This window comes from Herpailurus yagouaroundi, unplaced genomic scaffold (assembly GCF_014898765.1).
Source record: "Herpailurus yagouaroundi ecotype Mexico unplaced genomic scaffold, PumYag 216, whole genome shotgun sequence".
NCBI classification, from domain to species: Eukaryota; Metazoa; Chordata; class Mammalia; order Carnivora; family Felidae; genus Herpailurus; species Herpailurus yagouaroundi.
The window spans coordinates 10,780,218-10,797,763 of NW_024412447.1; the positions used below are offsets into that span (position 1 = coordinate 10,780,218).

Sequence of the window (17,546 nt, forward strand, 5' to 3'; positions counted from 1 at the left end):
GGTTTCTATGCATCAGACTTAGGTATTTTCTGATGTTGAAATTAAACATAGTATACTCTAAGTAGGAGGAGGCTATGTATTTTCCATCCTAGTTATTGACTAGTATTAGATAGCATTTAATCTCACAGGTGTCAGTATAAAATAATTTGCGGGTTGGTTACCCTCCCCGCCTTAAGGCGTTTTTTTCCTTCTTTGTACTATTTGAGAATTTTGAAAAATAATTTCCTTAAAGACAGAAAGTTTAGTATCTGTTCAGTGGCTGTATACTGTTACTTTCTGAACGTAACTTATTTCTACCTTGTGTTCCTAAAACCAGCCAACATTTGTAGCTATAATGTTATTTTATTTACTTAAAAAAAATTTTTTTTTTAACATTTATTTTTGAGAGAGAGGTAGACAGACAGAGTGTGAGCCATGGAGGGGCAGAGAGAGAGGGAGACAGAATGTGAAGCAGGCTCCAGGCTCTGAGCTGTCAGCACAGAGCCTGATGTGGGGCTCGAACCCACAAACCAGGAGACCATGACCTGAGCCGAAGTTGGACGCTTAATCAACTGAGCCACCCAGGTGCCGCTGTTTTACTTCTTTTTTAAATGTTGATTTATTTTTGAGAGAGAGAGACAGAATGAGGGGTAAAGAGAGAGGAGAGAAAGAATCCCAAGTAGGCTCCACACTGTCAGCACAGAGCCCAATGCAGAGCTCAAACCCACGAACCCTCAGATCATGACCTGAGCCAAAATTGAGTCAGACGCTTAACTGACTGAGCCGCCCAGGTGCCCCTGTGGCTGCAATGTTAAATGATAGGTTAGAGATTAAATTCTACTCTGTTTATTAAAATAATTTTCTTTAATACTATACTATACGTAGAATAACATGGTCATATAGGGCCCATTCTCTTCCTTTAAACTGTCTTTATAATTTTCTTAGGCAAAGTCACTTCATTATTCGCAGCCTTTATTTCCTCCTCACATTCCTGGTTGTAAATTATGAAGTATAATTATAGGTGTATAGGTCAGTTTCATCTTTCCTTTGGCTCATAGATTTCTTTGATCTAATCTTTGGGCTATACACGCATCTTGCTTTGCTATTTCATAAATACTGCCTTTGGTGACAGGAATGTCCAACTAAGTGTGGATAGTGGAGTAGGCAAGCACCCTGTCCATACCTAAGTAAGTAAATAACACTTCCTTTTGGGTGAGCAGCCACAGTATATCTCATGTAAATATAACGTAACGAAATTATAGGATGGCGTTATTCTTCATGCTCAGAACAATTGTTGACTCATCTCTAGGTCAGAAGTTCTGCACTGTGACTTTGTTATATTTCAAAAGATAGCTGATCATCTCAGTAGTTTTAAAATTATACATGATAATGTTGTAGAGCAGTATTATGCAAATCATTTTTATTTAAGAAATTAGAGAATGGTCCTTGTGTAAATAAAAACCAAATAGAGGAAAGCTGTGGTTTGCAACAAATGGTACTGAGAACATAGAGTATTTGGTCCAAACAAAACAAATCAACAACAAAAACCAAAAGAAAACCCAAAAAACTTCAAGTGTTTATTATGTACCAAGTTGAAATTCTAGATGAGTAAAAAAAATAATATATCAGCGCAAATTTTAAAAACCAGAAGAAAAAATATATAATTGTATATTTAATTTCATAAACAGCTTTTCTGTGCCTAAAATAAGTGAGGTACTTTTGTGCATCAGTAGGGAAGCAGACTACTAACAAACATAGTAGAAGAATAAGCAGAGTATATGTTAATTTATAGAAAAATATCTAAGGTACAATACTCTTTAAGTTTGATACTAGCTAAGTAGTGTATTATTGATTATACTAAGATACCCTTTTAAAATGTTTCTTGAAATGTTACACTGTATCATTTTTGAGATTTTTGTGAGTTCGCTCTTGTAGAAGCTCAGATGGGAGCGTAAACTGATAGCACCTTCTTGGCAGTCTGCAGTAGGTTTTGAGAACCTTAAAAGTATTTGCTTTCAGAGTCGAAAGTTTTTTGACTCTTGTTTCTATTTTGTCCCCAGATTATTATTTCAGTGTTATTTTAAGGAACGATACTTAGAATCGCCAATATTTCCAATAATATTAGTACTAAATGAATTATTGTACATCCATAAAATGGAATGTTATAGAAGTTTTTAAGATTTTTAAGAACTTTTAATTTCATAGGAATATACTTAGGAGAAGCCCTACTTAGTAAAAATATACTCGCCCAACACGATTCCCATTGTGTATATTCATACAGAGATACTTGTGGAGTTGGGATTATGTGGTAGATGTTGTGATGTGGCTTCAACTTCCCTTTAGGACTGATGGCACTAATTCCCCCAGCTGCTCTGAGCATTCGAGGCTCCCCTGCCCAAGGTCTCCCCTTTCTTTGCAGGGGAGCATCCCAGCTCTGGAGCTCCCCTGATGCAGGTGCACCAGTGATCAGCTCTCCCTGTGCCTGTGCCGAGTTCGGTGCCCCTCACGTCTCATGGGTGTTGCTATTGAGAGTACCCACCAGTAAGCCCGTGTGCAAATCTGAGTCTGTTTCACAGGGATTTGGCCTGTAACAGATTGCAAGGGATTTCTGCCTTGTTTTCTTAAAAATTCTGCTTTCTCCTGTTTAAAATTGGGGTTCAAAACTATGTAGAAAGAGAGCTACTTGTAAAAAATGGTGACTCTCTTCTTTATGTGATTATCTAAGCCAGAAACTAGGAACTTCATCTAATTCCAGATTCTGTAGTAAGAGTTGAAGTGAGATGTTTTATTCATCCAGCAGAAATAGTACTTTTAAACACCTGTATGTAACATAAGGTTTGCTTATTTGTATTTCAGTGTAAAGAATTGGCCAAGTCCAAGGCAGAAGTGGCCTGTATCGCAGTGTATGAAACAGATGTGTTTGTCGTTGGAACCGAGAGAGGACGTGCTTTTGTCAACACCAGAAAGGATTTTCAGAAAGATTTTGTAAAATATTGTAAGTATTATATTTTTATTATGCCTAAGTATTTATGGATAACAAATGTCTTCTTTTCTAAAGCAGAATGACATTTATACTAAAAGGATGTTCTAAAATGTCTACAGAGACATGCTCCAAATGAATCACAGGCATGGTAATCTATAAGGGTAAATTTTACTGAAGAGTGTAAGGAAATGGTGAATGTGTACTGTTCTGTGTTCCTTTCTCGCCATTACTTTGGATTAGTGGCACAAAGAGAGAAGGTAGAGAAATTTTGAATTGATTTAAGGTTCTTATTTAAATAACATTTATTTTCTTGATAGATATTTGGTGTGTTCAAAACAAGTCTTTCAGTGTGCATTAAATTTGTGTAAGCACAATGCAAAGTTAGGTCTCTGATTCTTAGTGGAACCAAATGGTCAGAGTCCTCAGTGAGTTTTGGGATCCTCCAGTTGGAAGTTCATCCAGTTGGTGAGAACTTACTAGATACTGGCACAAATGCAGTAGAGAAATGTGCTGTAAGATGTTAATACCTATGGCCTTTCACAGACCCACAGTTTCTGTATCTGTGTTGTGTTTTTGTTTTTGTTTTTTAAATTTTTTTTAATGTTTATTTATTTTTGAGACAGGGAGAGACAGAGCATGAATGGGGGAGGGTCAGAGAGACAGGGAGACACGGAATCCAAGGCAGGCTCCAGGCTCTGAGCTGTCAGCATAGAGCCCGATGTGGGGCTCGAACTCACGGACCGCGAGATCATGACCTGAGCTGAAGTCGGACGTTTAACCGACTGAGCCACCCAGGCGCCCCTGTCTTTGTTTTTTTTAATATATTTTTTTTAACATTTATTTATTTTTGAGAGAAAAGAGACAGAGCGTGAGTGGGAGAAGGACAGGGAGAGAGGGAGACACAAAACTGGAAACAGGCTTCAGGCTCTGAGCTGCCAGCAGAGCCCGATGCGGGGCTTGAACTCACGAGCGGTGAAATCTTGACCTGAGCTGAAGTCGTACACTTAACTGACTGAGCCACCAGGCGCCCCTTCTGTATCTGTGTTTAACCTAACGCTGTCCACAGGTTTTATGTTGACTCAATGATATAGCTTCTACTTCAACATGGAAAGAGAACGAAATGGTGGGGATGTCTGTTTATAGGCATTTAATATGTGTATATGTCTTTTTTTTTTTTTAAACGTTTATTCTTTTTTGAGAGACAGAGACAGGCTGTGAGCAGGGGAGGGGCAGAGAGGGAGGGTGACACAGAATCCGAAGCAGGCTCCAGCCTCTGAGCTGTCAGCGCAGAGCCTGATGCGGGGCTCAAACTCAACTGGGAGACCATGACCTGAACTGAAGTCGGCTGCCTGACCGACTGAGCCACCCAGGTGCCCCTCCTAAGTATGTATCTTTAAGTGCCAAACTTAAATTTCCATTATCTAGTTAGATCCAATTCATGATAAATTGAGTGGATCATGGGTGAATAAAATTAGTTTTCTTTATTTATTAATTTCAGTTGTCAGTTGTATTTTTAGTCCTTTTAAAAAAAATAACTTCTCTCCACTGCATGCCTCCCTCCACCCCCACTGTAATCTTTATAAGCTTTATGGCAGTATAATTCATTAAAATTTTTTTTTTCATTATTTCTGATCATTTTGAGAATTTTAAGGCTTCGATTATGTTTGTGTGTTTAAGTTTATAGTAATAATGTTTTGATTATGTGTGTATCAGCTGCCATCTGTCCCATGAATACTATAATCCCCCTGGCAGCTGGGTTTATATTCCCGTTCCCTACACTGCCTTGCTTATGTGGTTCTCCAGTGGTTAGAGCTAAGCATTAGGGGGACTTGTCCTCAGTTGCAAACTGTAGTCCCTGCCTATTAGTATTCATACTTTCTTTTTGTTACCAATAATTCAGTGCTCCAGAGAATAATCTTGGGATGTAATTCTTAAGTGCATAATATTTGTTTGTAGAATCTGTTTTGCAGATAAGGATCAATAGTGGTCTTCTGTAACCTAATCAGTAGGTTTATGAGTCAGTTTTAGAAATTCTTGGGGGAGACTTGTCTTTCCCAGGGGCTGGAAAAGCACTATCCAGGAGAAATAATATGATGCGAATCATTCCTAGAATTTGAAGTTTTTTAGTTACGACATTCATAAGAAAGAGAAACAAGGGAAATTTATTTAGTGGTTATAGTTTAACCCCGTCTATTTAAAACATCATTCAACATGTGATCAATCTAAAAATTATGACTGGGATATTTTGCGTACTCTTTTTTTGTACTAAGTTTTCAAAATCAGGTATGTATTGCAAACTTACAGCACATCTTAGTTTGGACTGGTACATTTCAGGTGTTAGGTACACACAGATGGTAGACTTTTCCAACCTGGACTGTGTTTTGTGGTGGTGATAATCTCATGTTCAAGTTTGTAGCTGATAAATTACTCTAAAGACGTGTCTTTTCATTAATTTTTTTTTAATGTTTATTTATTTTTGAGACAGAGAGAGACAGAGAGAGAGGGAGACACAGAATCTGAAACAGGCTCCAGGCTCTGAGCTGTCAGCACAGAGCCCGACACGGGGCTCGAACTCACGGACCGTGAGATCATGACCTGAGCCGAAGTCGGACGCTTAACCGACTGAGCCACCCAGGCGCCCCAAGACGTGTCTTTTTTAAAACTACTAGTAGTTAATTTTTACTTTACAGAATTTTTAGTTATAGCAACACTTATTTCAGAGATGATGATCATTTCTTACTATTTTTATTCAAGCCATTTATGTCTTATGTTTTTGTTTTTTTTTTTTTTTCTCAACTTTTTTTTTTTATTTATTTTTGGGACAGAGAGAGACAGAGCATGAACGGGCGAGGGGCAGAGAGAGAGGGAGACACAGAATCGGAAACAGGCTCCAGGCTCTGAGCCATCAGCCCAGAGCCTGACGCGGGGCTCGAACTCGCGGACCGCAAGATCGTGACCTGGCTGAAGTCGGACGCTTAACCGACTGCGCCACCCAGGCGCCCCTGTTTTTATTTTTAAAGCTTAAAAAGTTATTTATCTGTCAAGTAAGCCCTGTGCCCAGCATGGGGTTCAAACTCACCAGCCCAAAAGATCCAAGAGTCGCACACTCCACTGACTAAGCCAGCCAAGCTTAATTATTTTTAAATTCCCCCTCATCCCTTTTTTTCTGTTTTTTTTTATAACAAATCATAAATATTAGAATATAGAAAAAACATACCTGAAACCAACATTGCACTGTATGTTAACTAACTAGAATTTAAAAATTTGAAAAAAATAAAGCGAGAAACAAAGAATATAGGAAAAAAAATACTCTTTTAAAAAAAAAATTAAGTTTATTTATTTTTGAGAGAGGGAGAGAGGAGAGAGAGAGAGAGCGCGAGCGAGCCAGGATGCCAAGCATGCTCCATGCTGTGTGTGCGGAGCTCGAGGGCTCAATCTCCTGAATCGTGGGATCGTGACCTGAGCCGAAACCAAAAGTCCAACATTCAACTGACTGAGCCACCCAGGTACCCCTAGGAAAAAATACTCTTACTGAAAGCCAGGTATTAAGGTAGTGGAGATGAGCCTTTTATGTCATTAATTGCTTTACAGGTGTTGAAGAAGAGGAAAAGGCTGCAGAGATGCATAAGATGAAATCTACAACCCCAGCAAATCGGATGAGTGTAGACGCTGTAGAGATTGAAACGCTCAGGAAAACAGTTGAGGACTATTTCTGCTTTTGCTATGGTAAGGTTCTACGCTTGCATTTTCTAAAAGAGACATTATGTAAAGGGTAGATGGTGGAACTGGTTTAACACTCGTCCAGCACACCTTGACACACTGCCCAGACCTCTTGGGGTAACATCAGGAATGATCTCACTTTCTAGTTCTGGTTCAAACTAGAACCCAGAAATAAGCAAATGCACCTATTAGAGCTGTGGGGTAGGGTTTTTTGTTTTCTTTTTCTTCTTTTCAAGAGCAGTTTTAGGTTTATAGGAAAATGAAGAGGAAGGTAGATTTACTGTGTAGCCCCTGGCTCAGTACATGCATAGCCGCCCCCCCTACCCGCACTTTCAGCACCCCCTACCAGAGAACCTACATTAACACCTCATAATCACCCAGAGACCTGTTTGTTTTTGACTTATGTGCTGATCTCACCGATCCCCCTTTTTTTGTTAACCTAATCACACGGCAAACAAAGCTCTTAAGAAAAACAGTCAGAGGGAGAGGATACCAGTTACACTGTGAGGCCCTAGGTAAAATTCATCTCTGGGGAATGGGGTTTCTAGCATCTCTGGGCTTACTGCCTGATGTCCGCACGCAAAAGTGCTAGAACACACTTCGTTGTGAATGGCGATCGTATTTATGTAATAAGTTTTTGGTGAGAATATTGGCAAAATATTGCCGGATATTTTATAACAGTTGGATTTGTCAGGCTTCCATGTTCTGGTGCTGTATTGGATATGAAAAGATCATGTTATAACAGCACAAGGCCATTGTAAAGAAAGACAATAGTGGAAGAAATGAGCTATTGTTCTTTTCATTTTGTGTAGGTTTTATATAAATATTTTATATACTTTTTATTTTGCTCTTGTGGATATGTTTCAAGCTTAGAAGTTCTAACATGGGAATAGGGCCCTCTTGATATTTTGAAGTCGCTTTGAAGTCAGATATTACAAAACAGTATGAATGCCATTTGTGAAGCCATGATAAACTAATGACGGATTTGTTTTTTAATCTTAACATTAAATGATGTTTACTTCTTTCTGCCTCACCCCTGTCCCTCACCCCCAGGGAAAGCTTTAGGCAAATCAACAGTGGTTCCTGTTCCATATGAGAAGATGTTACGAGATCAGTCAGCTGTGGTTGTGCAGGGGCTTCCGGAAGGAGTTGCCTTTAAACACCCCGAGAACTATGATCTTGCCACCTTGAAATGGATTTTAGAGAACAAAGCAGGAATTTCATTTATTATTAAGAGGTGAAGTACTTTCTCCCTTGCCCATTAAGAGTTTATTCATATAAAGTTGAATATTCACCTTATTTTAATATATTAAAATGTTTTTTTAATTCTTTATTTTTGAGAGAGTGAGAGCGAGCGAGCACGCGCGTGTCCATGAGTGGGGAGGGGCAAAGGGGGGGGGGGGGACAGAGGATCTGAAGTGGGGTCTGCGCTGACAGCAGAGAGCTTGATGCAGGGCTTGAACCCATGGACTGTGAGATCATGACCTGAGCCGCAGTCAGATGTTTAACTGACTGAGCCACCCAGGCACCCCATATATTTTAAAAACTCTTGTTTACTGTAGAAGTCATTTAAATTTAAGGTTTACAATAATTTTGTGTATTCATGTATAGTTTTTTGTTTTGTTTTAATACAGACCTTTCCTGGAGCCAAAGAAGCACCTAGGTAAGTGATTATTTTGCTTACTCATACTTCCTAAACTATCTTTTGGGCCAAATTTAACACGTTTTACTAATTTCTCTTTTTTCTTTGAGAATATGACATAAGACCTTTTGGAGTGGGGTGTTATATATAAACCAATGAAAGGTCACTGAGCTGAAAAAGTAGAGACTTGCTTTGCTACTTTTTTTTTTTTTTTTAATTTTTTTTTTTCAACGTTTATTTATTTTGGGGACAGAGAGAGACAGAGCATGAACGGAGGAGGGGCAGAGAGAGAGGGAGACACAGAATCGGAAACAGGCTCCAGGCTCTGAGCCATCAGCCCAGAGCCCGACGCGGGGCTCGAACTCACGGACCGAGAGATCGTGACCTGGCTGAAGTCGGACGCTTAACCGACTGCGCCACCCAGGCGCCCCAACTTTTTTAATGACATAGTCAAGGTTTTATTGTGGGCAGTATGTTCAATCATAGACTGGATCTGCCATCATTAGCCAGAATTAAGAGGATGGCTTAATTTATCTCGTGTTCATTGATCAGGCACAGAATTAGTGAGCATAAGATTGGGTGGGGATGGGATACACAACTGTGCATAAGCATTAAAGCTTTTGAGCTTTAATGGAAAGAGATAAAAAGCCCATAAAGTCACTACATCAAGAGCATAGCTGCACAGTGTAGGGATAGCTAAAGAAAATGCTTTGCAAGTTTGCTGGAAGAAGGATTTGTTTATAGCCCAGGAAGGCTTTCGAGTTGGAGAGGGCATTAAGATGGGTCCTTGAAGAGCGAGGAGGATTTCAACAGAACTTCCTTTGGGGAAGGTTAAGCCATTGCATTTGAAGGGCAAAGTGACTTTTAGGAGACTGGTGCCCTTTGGAGGCAGGTTTGTTTGAGACTTTTGGAAATAAATGACCATTATCATTGGCAACCTCTTAACCAGTACAAGGAAGAAAGGACAAAATAATATATACACACCCAATATATTTTATTTTTTGTTAAGTAAAAACAAAAAATTTTGTTTGTTTTATTCTTACCATGATGAAAAGATTAAGTTGTTAGAAGCTTTGTTGAGGTATAATTGGCATGCCATAAAATTCGCCTGTTTCAAGCATCCAATTCAGTGGGCTTTGGTAAATTTATAGTGATAAAGTTTGAAAAGTTTTACAGTCATTGTCACAATCTAATTTTAGAATATTTTTATCTTCTTCTCTGTTACTTCATGAATGTTACATAAATTAGATCTACAGAATGTAGCCTCTTGAGATTATCTTTTTTCACTCAGCATAATTCAGTTGAGGCTCATCCAGATCGTTGGGTATATCAGTAGTTATTTCCTTTTTCTTGCTGAATGCTAAGTATCCCTATGGATGAATATACCACTTGTTTATCCAGTCACGGGTTGGTAGAGCATTAGATTAGTAGATTCCACTTGGCTGTTACTACTGTGAACATACTTGAACAAGTTTTTGTCTGAACATGTACTCTAATTTCTCTTGGAGATATATACCTACGAGTAGAATTGCTGGGTCATAGACTGATTTTGCATTTAGCTTTAAAAAAACTGCCACACTGCTCTCCACCGTGCCTGCACCATTTATGTTCCTGCTAGCACTGAGCGTTCCAGTTTGTCCGCGTCCCTGTCAACACTTGTTAGTGTCTTTGTGGTGTTAACCATCCTCATGGGTGTGAAGTGGTCTCATTGTGGTTTTGATTGGCATAGCCCGAATTGCTAATAATGTTGCATATCTTTTCATGTGCTTATTGACCATTCTGTATATTCCTTGGAGTAAGGTCTGTTCGGGTCCTTTCCACAAAGTTGTTTGTGTTGTTATTATTGAGTTGTAAGAGTTCTTACATATTTTTGATACAGATATTTTCTCCAGTTTGACAGGTTGTCTTTTGACAGTGTCCTGTGAGGAACAAAAGTTTTTAATTTTTGCAAAGCCCAATTTATTTTATCACTTGTGCTTCTGATCTTGTATATAAGGTTGTTGCCTAACACAACGTTGTGAAGATGTGTCGTGTTTTTTTCTGTCACTTTTATAGCCTGTGTTGTTACATTTAGTTGTTACATTTAGGTCAGTTTTGTGTTTTCTTGTTTTCTTTTTTAATGTTTATTTGAGAGAGAGTGAGTGCACTCAGTGGGTAGGAGGAGGCCAGAGAGAGCGGGAGCGAGAGAATCCCAAGCAGGCTCCGTGTTAGCACAGAGCCCGATGGCAGGCCCAGCCTCACGGACTGAGGTCACGATCTGAGCTGAAATCAAGAGTCTGATACTTAGCTGACTGAGCCACCCAGGTGGCCCTGCGGTTAGTTTTGAGCTGATTTTTTATTATGGCGCGTGGTAAGGGTGAAATTCAGCTTTTGTGCCCGTGCTGTCCAGTTGTTCCAGCAGTTTGTTGAAAAGACTGACCTTTCTCCCCAGAATTTCTTTGGCATTTTTGTTTCTTCTGCCTGTTTCTTGGCTTTCTGCCTCGTGGGTCTTGTTGTGTGTGAATCAGGACGGTTTACATCTTGTAGTCTGAGTGCTTTTTATTTCTTGATCTTGTGCTTCTAGCAAGAGTGTCCAATGCGGTATCAAATGGAAGTGGCCGTAACAGACATCAGCCTGTCCACATTAGGAGGAGGACATTCAGGCTTTGGCCACTTGTTAGCTGTGGGGTTTTTGTAGATGTCCCTCTTAAGGTTGAGAGAGAAAAGATTTATTTTCTTTCTTCAATTAAAGCTTCGACTTTTTTCTTGATATTTTTCTCCCTGAAGTGTTCTAGATTAGTTTTAATCTGCCATTTGTATTTTTTGAAGTCTTCTGTTTTAGAAACTTCTTTTGAAATATTGGGGCCTGATTGTTAATTAAATTATGTTTCTTTAAAAAAAATTTTTTTGGGGTGCCTGGGTGGCGCAGTCGGTTAAGCGTCCGACTTCCGCCAGGTCACGATCTTGCGATCCGTGAGATCGAGCCCCGTGTCGGGCTCTGAGCTGTCAGCACAGAGCCTGACGTGGGGCTCGAACTCATGAACTGTGAGATCATGACCTGAGCTGAAGTCATATCAGACACTTAACCAACTGAGCCACCCAGGTGTCCCTAAACTATGTTTCTATAGGATGTTTTATACTGAGTGGTGCAAGCAGGTGGGTTTGTATACCAATTTTTTTATCATACCAACTTGCAAAGTAATTAGAAAGTTGAGATTGTAATGGGATTGTATTTTCCAGATTTTTAAAATTATTTATTTTGAGAGGGAACAGGCACATGAGCGGGGGAGGGGCAGAGGGAGAGAGAGGGAAGGAGAATCCCAAGCAGGCTCCATGCTGTCAGCACAGAGCCCGACATGGGACTTAACCCACAAACTGTGAGATCATGACCTGAGCCAAAGCTGGATGCTCAACCCACTGAGCCACCCAGGCGCCCCTGGCGTTTATAGATTTTTTAAGTACAAATGGAATCATAGTAGGTACTTTTTTGGTTTTCCTTTTTTTTTTTTTTAATGTTTATTTATTTTTAGAGAGAGCAAGTGTGAGCAAGGGAGGCAATGGGGGGGACAGGGAGGGAGGGAGGGAGAGAGAGAGACAGACAGACAGACAGACAGACACTATCCCAAGCAGGCTCCCTGCTACAGCACAGAGCCCAATGCAGGGCTCGACCTCATGACCCCTGTGAGATCATGTCCTGAGCTGAAAACAAGAGTTGGACGCTTACTGACTGAACCCCCTTGGCGTCTCTTGTTTTGCTTTTTATTTTAAGATCCTTATTCTTTCTATCAGTAGTTCATTATTTTACTGATTAGTATTCCAACGTATAGCTACACCACAATTTGTTTACTCCTTCACTTGCCCATGAAAATTTGAGTTTCCATATCTTGGCCTTAATTATAAAGAAAGCTGCTGTGAATGTTTGAAGGCACGTCTTTATACGAGCATACGTTTCAGTAAATACCTAAATTTGGAGTGGCAAATGGTAGTTATGTATTTAATTTTTTAGGAAAGCACCAAACTGGTTTTCAGCATGATTTACTCCACTGGCCGTTCCCGCCAGAAGTGAGAGCACTCCAGTTACTCGACTTTTTCATCAACATGCGGTGGCATCCATCTCTCTTGTTTCCTTTTTATGTTTTTCAAACATAAAATTCATGCTTTTTTAGTATATGTAACATTCAGGGTTGTGAGGTGTATGCTTCCATGGGTCTTAGTATCTTTACAAGATGGACGGCCGTCACCAGCATGTAATTCCAGAACATTCTCGTCACCCCCAAATAAAAACCCTGTACCTGTTAGCCAGTCACAGCTTTCCAGTCCTCGTGAGCCAGATGGAGTCATGATAGAACTTTCTGTCAGCACTCCTGCATCAGTAGAGGCTTCTTCTGCATTGGCAGGGTAATAGTACATTGCTTTTCTTTATTGCATCGGTAAAAATAGGACCTTTTTCCTTAAGTGGGGGAGGGTGCTGGCCGGTGAGGGGATGAACGCCGTCAGGATTGTCACCCAACTTCCTTTCCTTACAGGGGAGGACGAAGGACACTGTCGTGTGGAGTCACCGGGTACTCCCTCCAGCTTGATCCAGAGCTGTGGGCGCCCCTCCTCCCCTACTGTCTGCTCAGGACCTTTGGAAACGTTAGTCATATTGAAAGTGTGTGAAAAACCTGAATCTCATTTTTCTTTTCTTTTTTTTTTTTTGTACATAGGTGGTCGTGTGATGGTAACAGACGCTGAAAGGTCAATGCTATCTCCAGGTGGAAGGTAAAACATAGTTCATCAGTACGAATAAACTTCCACGCCATAGCGGTTTTTAGTCTTTAGGAATTTGAGGTAGTAGAATATTAAGAAGGACCATATCACATATCTTGATGTTTTATATTCAGCTGATTGATTTGGGGTCCTATGAAAATGCAGTTTCTGACTAAGTACTTCCTGGGGGAAGCTAATGTGATAGATTGATAACTACATGGGGAATAGGAGGGCCTTGTGGTACAGTGGAATTTGCAACCTACTATTGTACTGTTGTACCCAAAAATTGATTGGGATTAAAGTACTAAATTCAGTTGACAAGTTATATATGCAAAGAAATAAATACGTACATTTGAAGTTAAGTCAGGTTTGCATTGAGCTTGGTCGCGTGAGGACCTGACTGCTGTGTGGCCGCCCGCACTGCGCACTGCTTTATCCTGCCTTCTTTTCTTTTCAGCTGTGGCCCCATCAAAGTGAAAACTGAGCCCACAGAAGATTCTGGTATGTACTTGTGCTTTTAGAGTCCTCTATGAAATTTAAGTAAGGAAACCTTTCCCTTAACTTAGAAGGTTGTATTTTGACGCATTATTTCCGATAATGCTTTGATGAGAAGCAGACAGAACAAATTTATTCCACCGGTGACATGATTTCTTAAGTGTTAGCACATATTATGCTTAACACCTAAAAAGTTGAGTTACTAAGTGTTACCCAGAAGTTTGTTGCTAATTACCCATTTGTAAACAAAATTTATTATTAGGTTTTCCCCCCAGTTATATAGGAATAATAGTGTAAAATGACAGTTCTACAGTGCTTTTTATACAAACCCATCAAATGTCCTCTTACTGTCCCTTCTCCCCTGCACTCTTGTTTCTGCCCTCCAAGGAGACTGCTTTTAACTCTAAGCTGGTTTGAGTGTTGAATTCCTTATTTTATTTTATTTTTTAACATTTATTTATTTTAGAAGGAGGGTGAGCATGAGTGGGGGAGAGGGGCAGAAAGAGGGAGGCAGACAGAGGATCCAAAGCAGGCTCTGTGCTGACAAGAGGGAGCTTGATGTGAGGCTTGAGCTCAGGACCTGAGCCTAAGTCATGTGTTTAACCAGCTGAGCCACCCAGGCACCCCTGAATTCCTTATTTTTAAATGTCATGCTTTTAGTGTTATTCTATATAGATAGTTCTGGATAGCTTTATTGAGATACAGTTTACGTGCCATTGAATTCACCTGCCCTAAAGTATAAGATTCAGTGGTGTTGAGTACATCTATAGAGTTTTGCAGTTATTGCCACAGTCTAATTTTGGAACATTTCTGTCATCCTAAATGGAAAGCTGGTACCCAAATGGACGCCCTGTTCCCACCATTAGTCTACTTTTTGGGTTTTGTAAGCTTAGCTGGACATTTCCTATGAATGGAATCATACAATATGTGGTGTTCTGCATTTTGATTCTTTTGCTCCGTGTCATCTTCGACAATAGTTGTAGGGTTCATACCTGAATGTTATTCCATTGTATGGATATACTACCGTTTCTTTATCCATTTACCGTTTGGCGGGCATTTGAGTTGTTTCCATTTTTTGGCTGTCTCGAGTAACATGGATGATTAGGAATACTCCTATTTGTCTTCGTGTAGAAAAAATGTCTTCATTTCCCTTGGGTAGATACCCAGGAGTGAATTGCTCGTCCTATGGTAACTCTGTGCCTAACTAGTTAAGCAGCTGGCAAATTCTTTTCCCAAGTGGCTGCATGTTCTTAGTAGCAGTGTTTGGAAGTTTCACTTTCTCCATATCTTGGGCAACACATGGTATTGTCTCTCTTTTTTGAGTATAGCAATTCTAGTGAATATGAAGTGGTGTCTCATTGTGTATGGGTGTGGGGTTTATTTTTTTGTTTGTGCACTCGTAAATAGGTATTTTATTTTTAGAGCAGTTTTATTAGGTTCACAACAATTGAACGAAAGTACAGAGAGTGTTTCCATGTATCTTCTACCCCCACACATACATAGCAATACCTCCCCCCCAAACTATTAATATCCCGCATCAGATTGGTATTAAAAATGATGAACCATTATTACCCAGACTCCTTAGTTTACATTAGCGTTCAGTCTTGTGCATTCTGTGGGTTTTGATAACTGTATGATGAAAGTTATCCCGCACTATAGTATACAGAATAGTACTACTGCTCTAAAACTCCCCTGTCCTCTGCCTGTTCTTCCGTCTGTCTTCTCTAACACCTGGCCATCCATCACTGATCTTTTTACTGTCTTCATCATTTTCCTTTTTCCAGAATGTCCTAGAATTGTGGTTTTAATTGCATTTTCCTGGGGCGCCTGGGTGGCTCAGTCGGTTGAGCGTCCGACTTCAGCTCAGATCATGATCTCGTGATCTGTGAGTTCGAGCCCTGCGTTGGGCTCTGTGCTGACAGCTCGGAGCCTGGAGCCTCCTTCGGATTCTGTCTCCCTCTCTGTCCCCCCTCTCCCCCAACTCATGCTCTGTCTCTCTCAAAAATAAATAAACAGTAAAAAACAAACAGAACACATTTAATTGCGTTTTCCTAATGATGTTGGACATCATTTGATGTGCTCATTAGCTATTCATATATTACCTTTGATGAAATGTCTTTTTAATTCTTTTGCTTGTTCTTTATGCTTTTTTTTTCTTTTTGGTGATCTATTTATTTATTATTGAAGTAGAGTTGACATACAGTGTTACTAGTTTCGGGTGTACAACATAGTGATTCGATACTTCTATACATTATTCAATATAGTCCCCATCTGTCACCATACAACCTTATTATAATATTGACTATATTCCCTATACTGTACTTTTTATCACAATGACATGTATATTTTATAACTGTTTGTACCTTTTAATCTTTTTCACCTATTTTGCCCATCTCCTGATTCAACTCTGCTATGGCAGTCAACAGTTTGTTCTCTGTATTTGAGTCTCGTTGGTTTTTTGTTTTTCATTTGTTTTGTTTTTTAATTTTTTTTTTCAACGTTTTTTTTTTTTATTTATTTTTGGGACAGAGAGAGACAGAGCATGAACAGGGGAGGGGCAGAGAGAGAGGGAGACAGAATCGGAAACAGGCTCCAGGCTCCGAGCCATCAGCCCAGAGCCTGATGCGGGGCTCGAACTCATGGACCGCGAGATCGTGACCTGGCTGAAGTCGGACGCCCAACCGACTGCGCCACCCAGGCGCCCCTCATTTGTTTTGTTTTTTAGTTCTACATAGAAGTGAAATCATATGGTATTTGTCTTTCTGACTTATTTCGTGTAACATAATACCCTCTACGTCCATCCATGTTGTCACAAATGGCAAGATTTCGTTCCTTTTTCTTTCTCCTTTTTTTTTCCTCTTTCTTTTTTAATTCTTACTTATTAGAGTTCTTTTATGTATTCTGGATTTTTGAAACTAGAAATAATGTTTTCAAATATATTTTTCTACTCTGGCTTGTCTTTTCATTTGCTTAACGGTATCCTTTGAAGCCTTAAAACTGCTTTGATTTTGATGCAGTTCAGTTTTTCAGATTTTTCTTTAATCACTTTTACTTTGGGTGTTACCCCTAGGAAACCTAAAATCTTTGTCTAACTTGAGGTCATGAAGAATTTCTCACTTACTGCATTTTTCTGGAATTGTGTAGTTTTAACTCTTATGTTTAAGCCTAAGATCTGTTTTGAGTTCATTGTGCTTGTTGGAAGGGAAGGGAAGGGTCTGATTTCATCCTTTTGTGTGCGGACTACCCTGCCGCCCCAGCATCTGTTGAAAAGCTCTCGTTTCTTCGTTGGATCGCCTCAGCACCTGTCACACAGCATGTGACCAGGTGTACTTCTGTGCCTTCAGTTTTGTTTCTTTGAACTCAGATGCCCCCCCCCCCCCCCCCCAGTCTTAGACCAATAGTACACTCTATCTTCTGTCGTTTTAAGGTTTGGTTTTATTATCTGTTAACATAGGAAAATGAGGATATAATTTTTTTACTATCTTCAATACTTTTTTTTTTTCCTTTTCCCACTTTTACCATATATTTAAGTTGATTTTTATTGTTCGAGTACTTTCAGAACTGAGCATGGTCTTGGATATTTCAATTAACGCTTGCTTCTTCCCATGTCCCATTTCTAGGGCGCAAGTGGTTCTGCCTGTTTATAAGACATACAGCTCTTCCTGACTTGATGTCAATTTTATTGTTAGGATTTTTTGTTACTCTGGTTCTATGAATGACAGCAACCTTGTGTTTAAAAATAATACATAACTTTATTATTTTTTATTTATTTGTTTTGGGGGGAACACAAGCCGGGGAGGGGCAGACAGAGGGACAGAGGACCTGTGCAGGCCCTGTGCTGACAGGCTGAGAGCAGTGAGCCCAGCGTGGGGCTCAGACTCATGAGCTGTGAGATCATGACCTGAGCTGAGGTTGGATGCTCAACTGACTGAGCTGCCCGGGTGCTCCCCCCATCTTTTAAAATATCTTCTAATAAATAATACATAGCTTTAAAAATAT

At 39.8% G+C, this 17,546-nt stretch overlaps 1 protein-coding gene across 8 annotated transcripts in view; it reads left to right on the forward strand.

Annotated features, from left to right (window-relative positions):
- GTF2I (general transcription factor IIi) overlaps positions 1 to 17,546 on the forward strand; it is a 109,624-nt gene that overhangs the window by 26,812 nt on the left and 65,266 nt on the right. For all 8 annotated transcript variants that reach the window (XM_040456187.1, XM_040456183.1, XM_040456184.1 and 5 more), the window contains exons 3-8: positions 2,836 to 2,974; positions 6,554 to 6,688; positions 7,736 to 7,919; positions 8,317 to 8,345; positions 13,010 to 13,064; positions 13,510 to 13,553. In XM_040456187.1, coding sequence (XP_040312121.1) covers positions 2,836 to 2,974; positions 6,554 to 6,688; positions 7,736 to 7,919; positions 8,317 to 8,345; positions 13,010 to 13,064; positions 13,510 to 13,553 — 586 coding nt within the window. The remainder of the gene's footprint in view (positions 1 to 2,835; positions 2,975 to 6,553; positions 6,689 to 7,735; positions 7,920 to 8,316; positions 8,346 to 13,009; positions 13,065 to 13,509; positions 13,554 to 17,546) is intronic.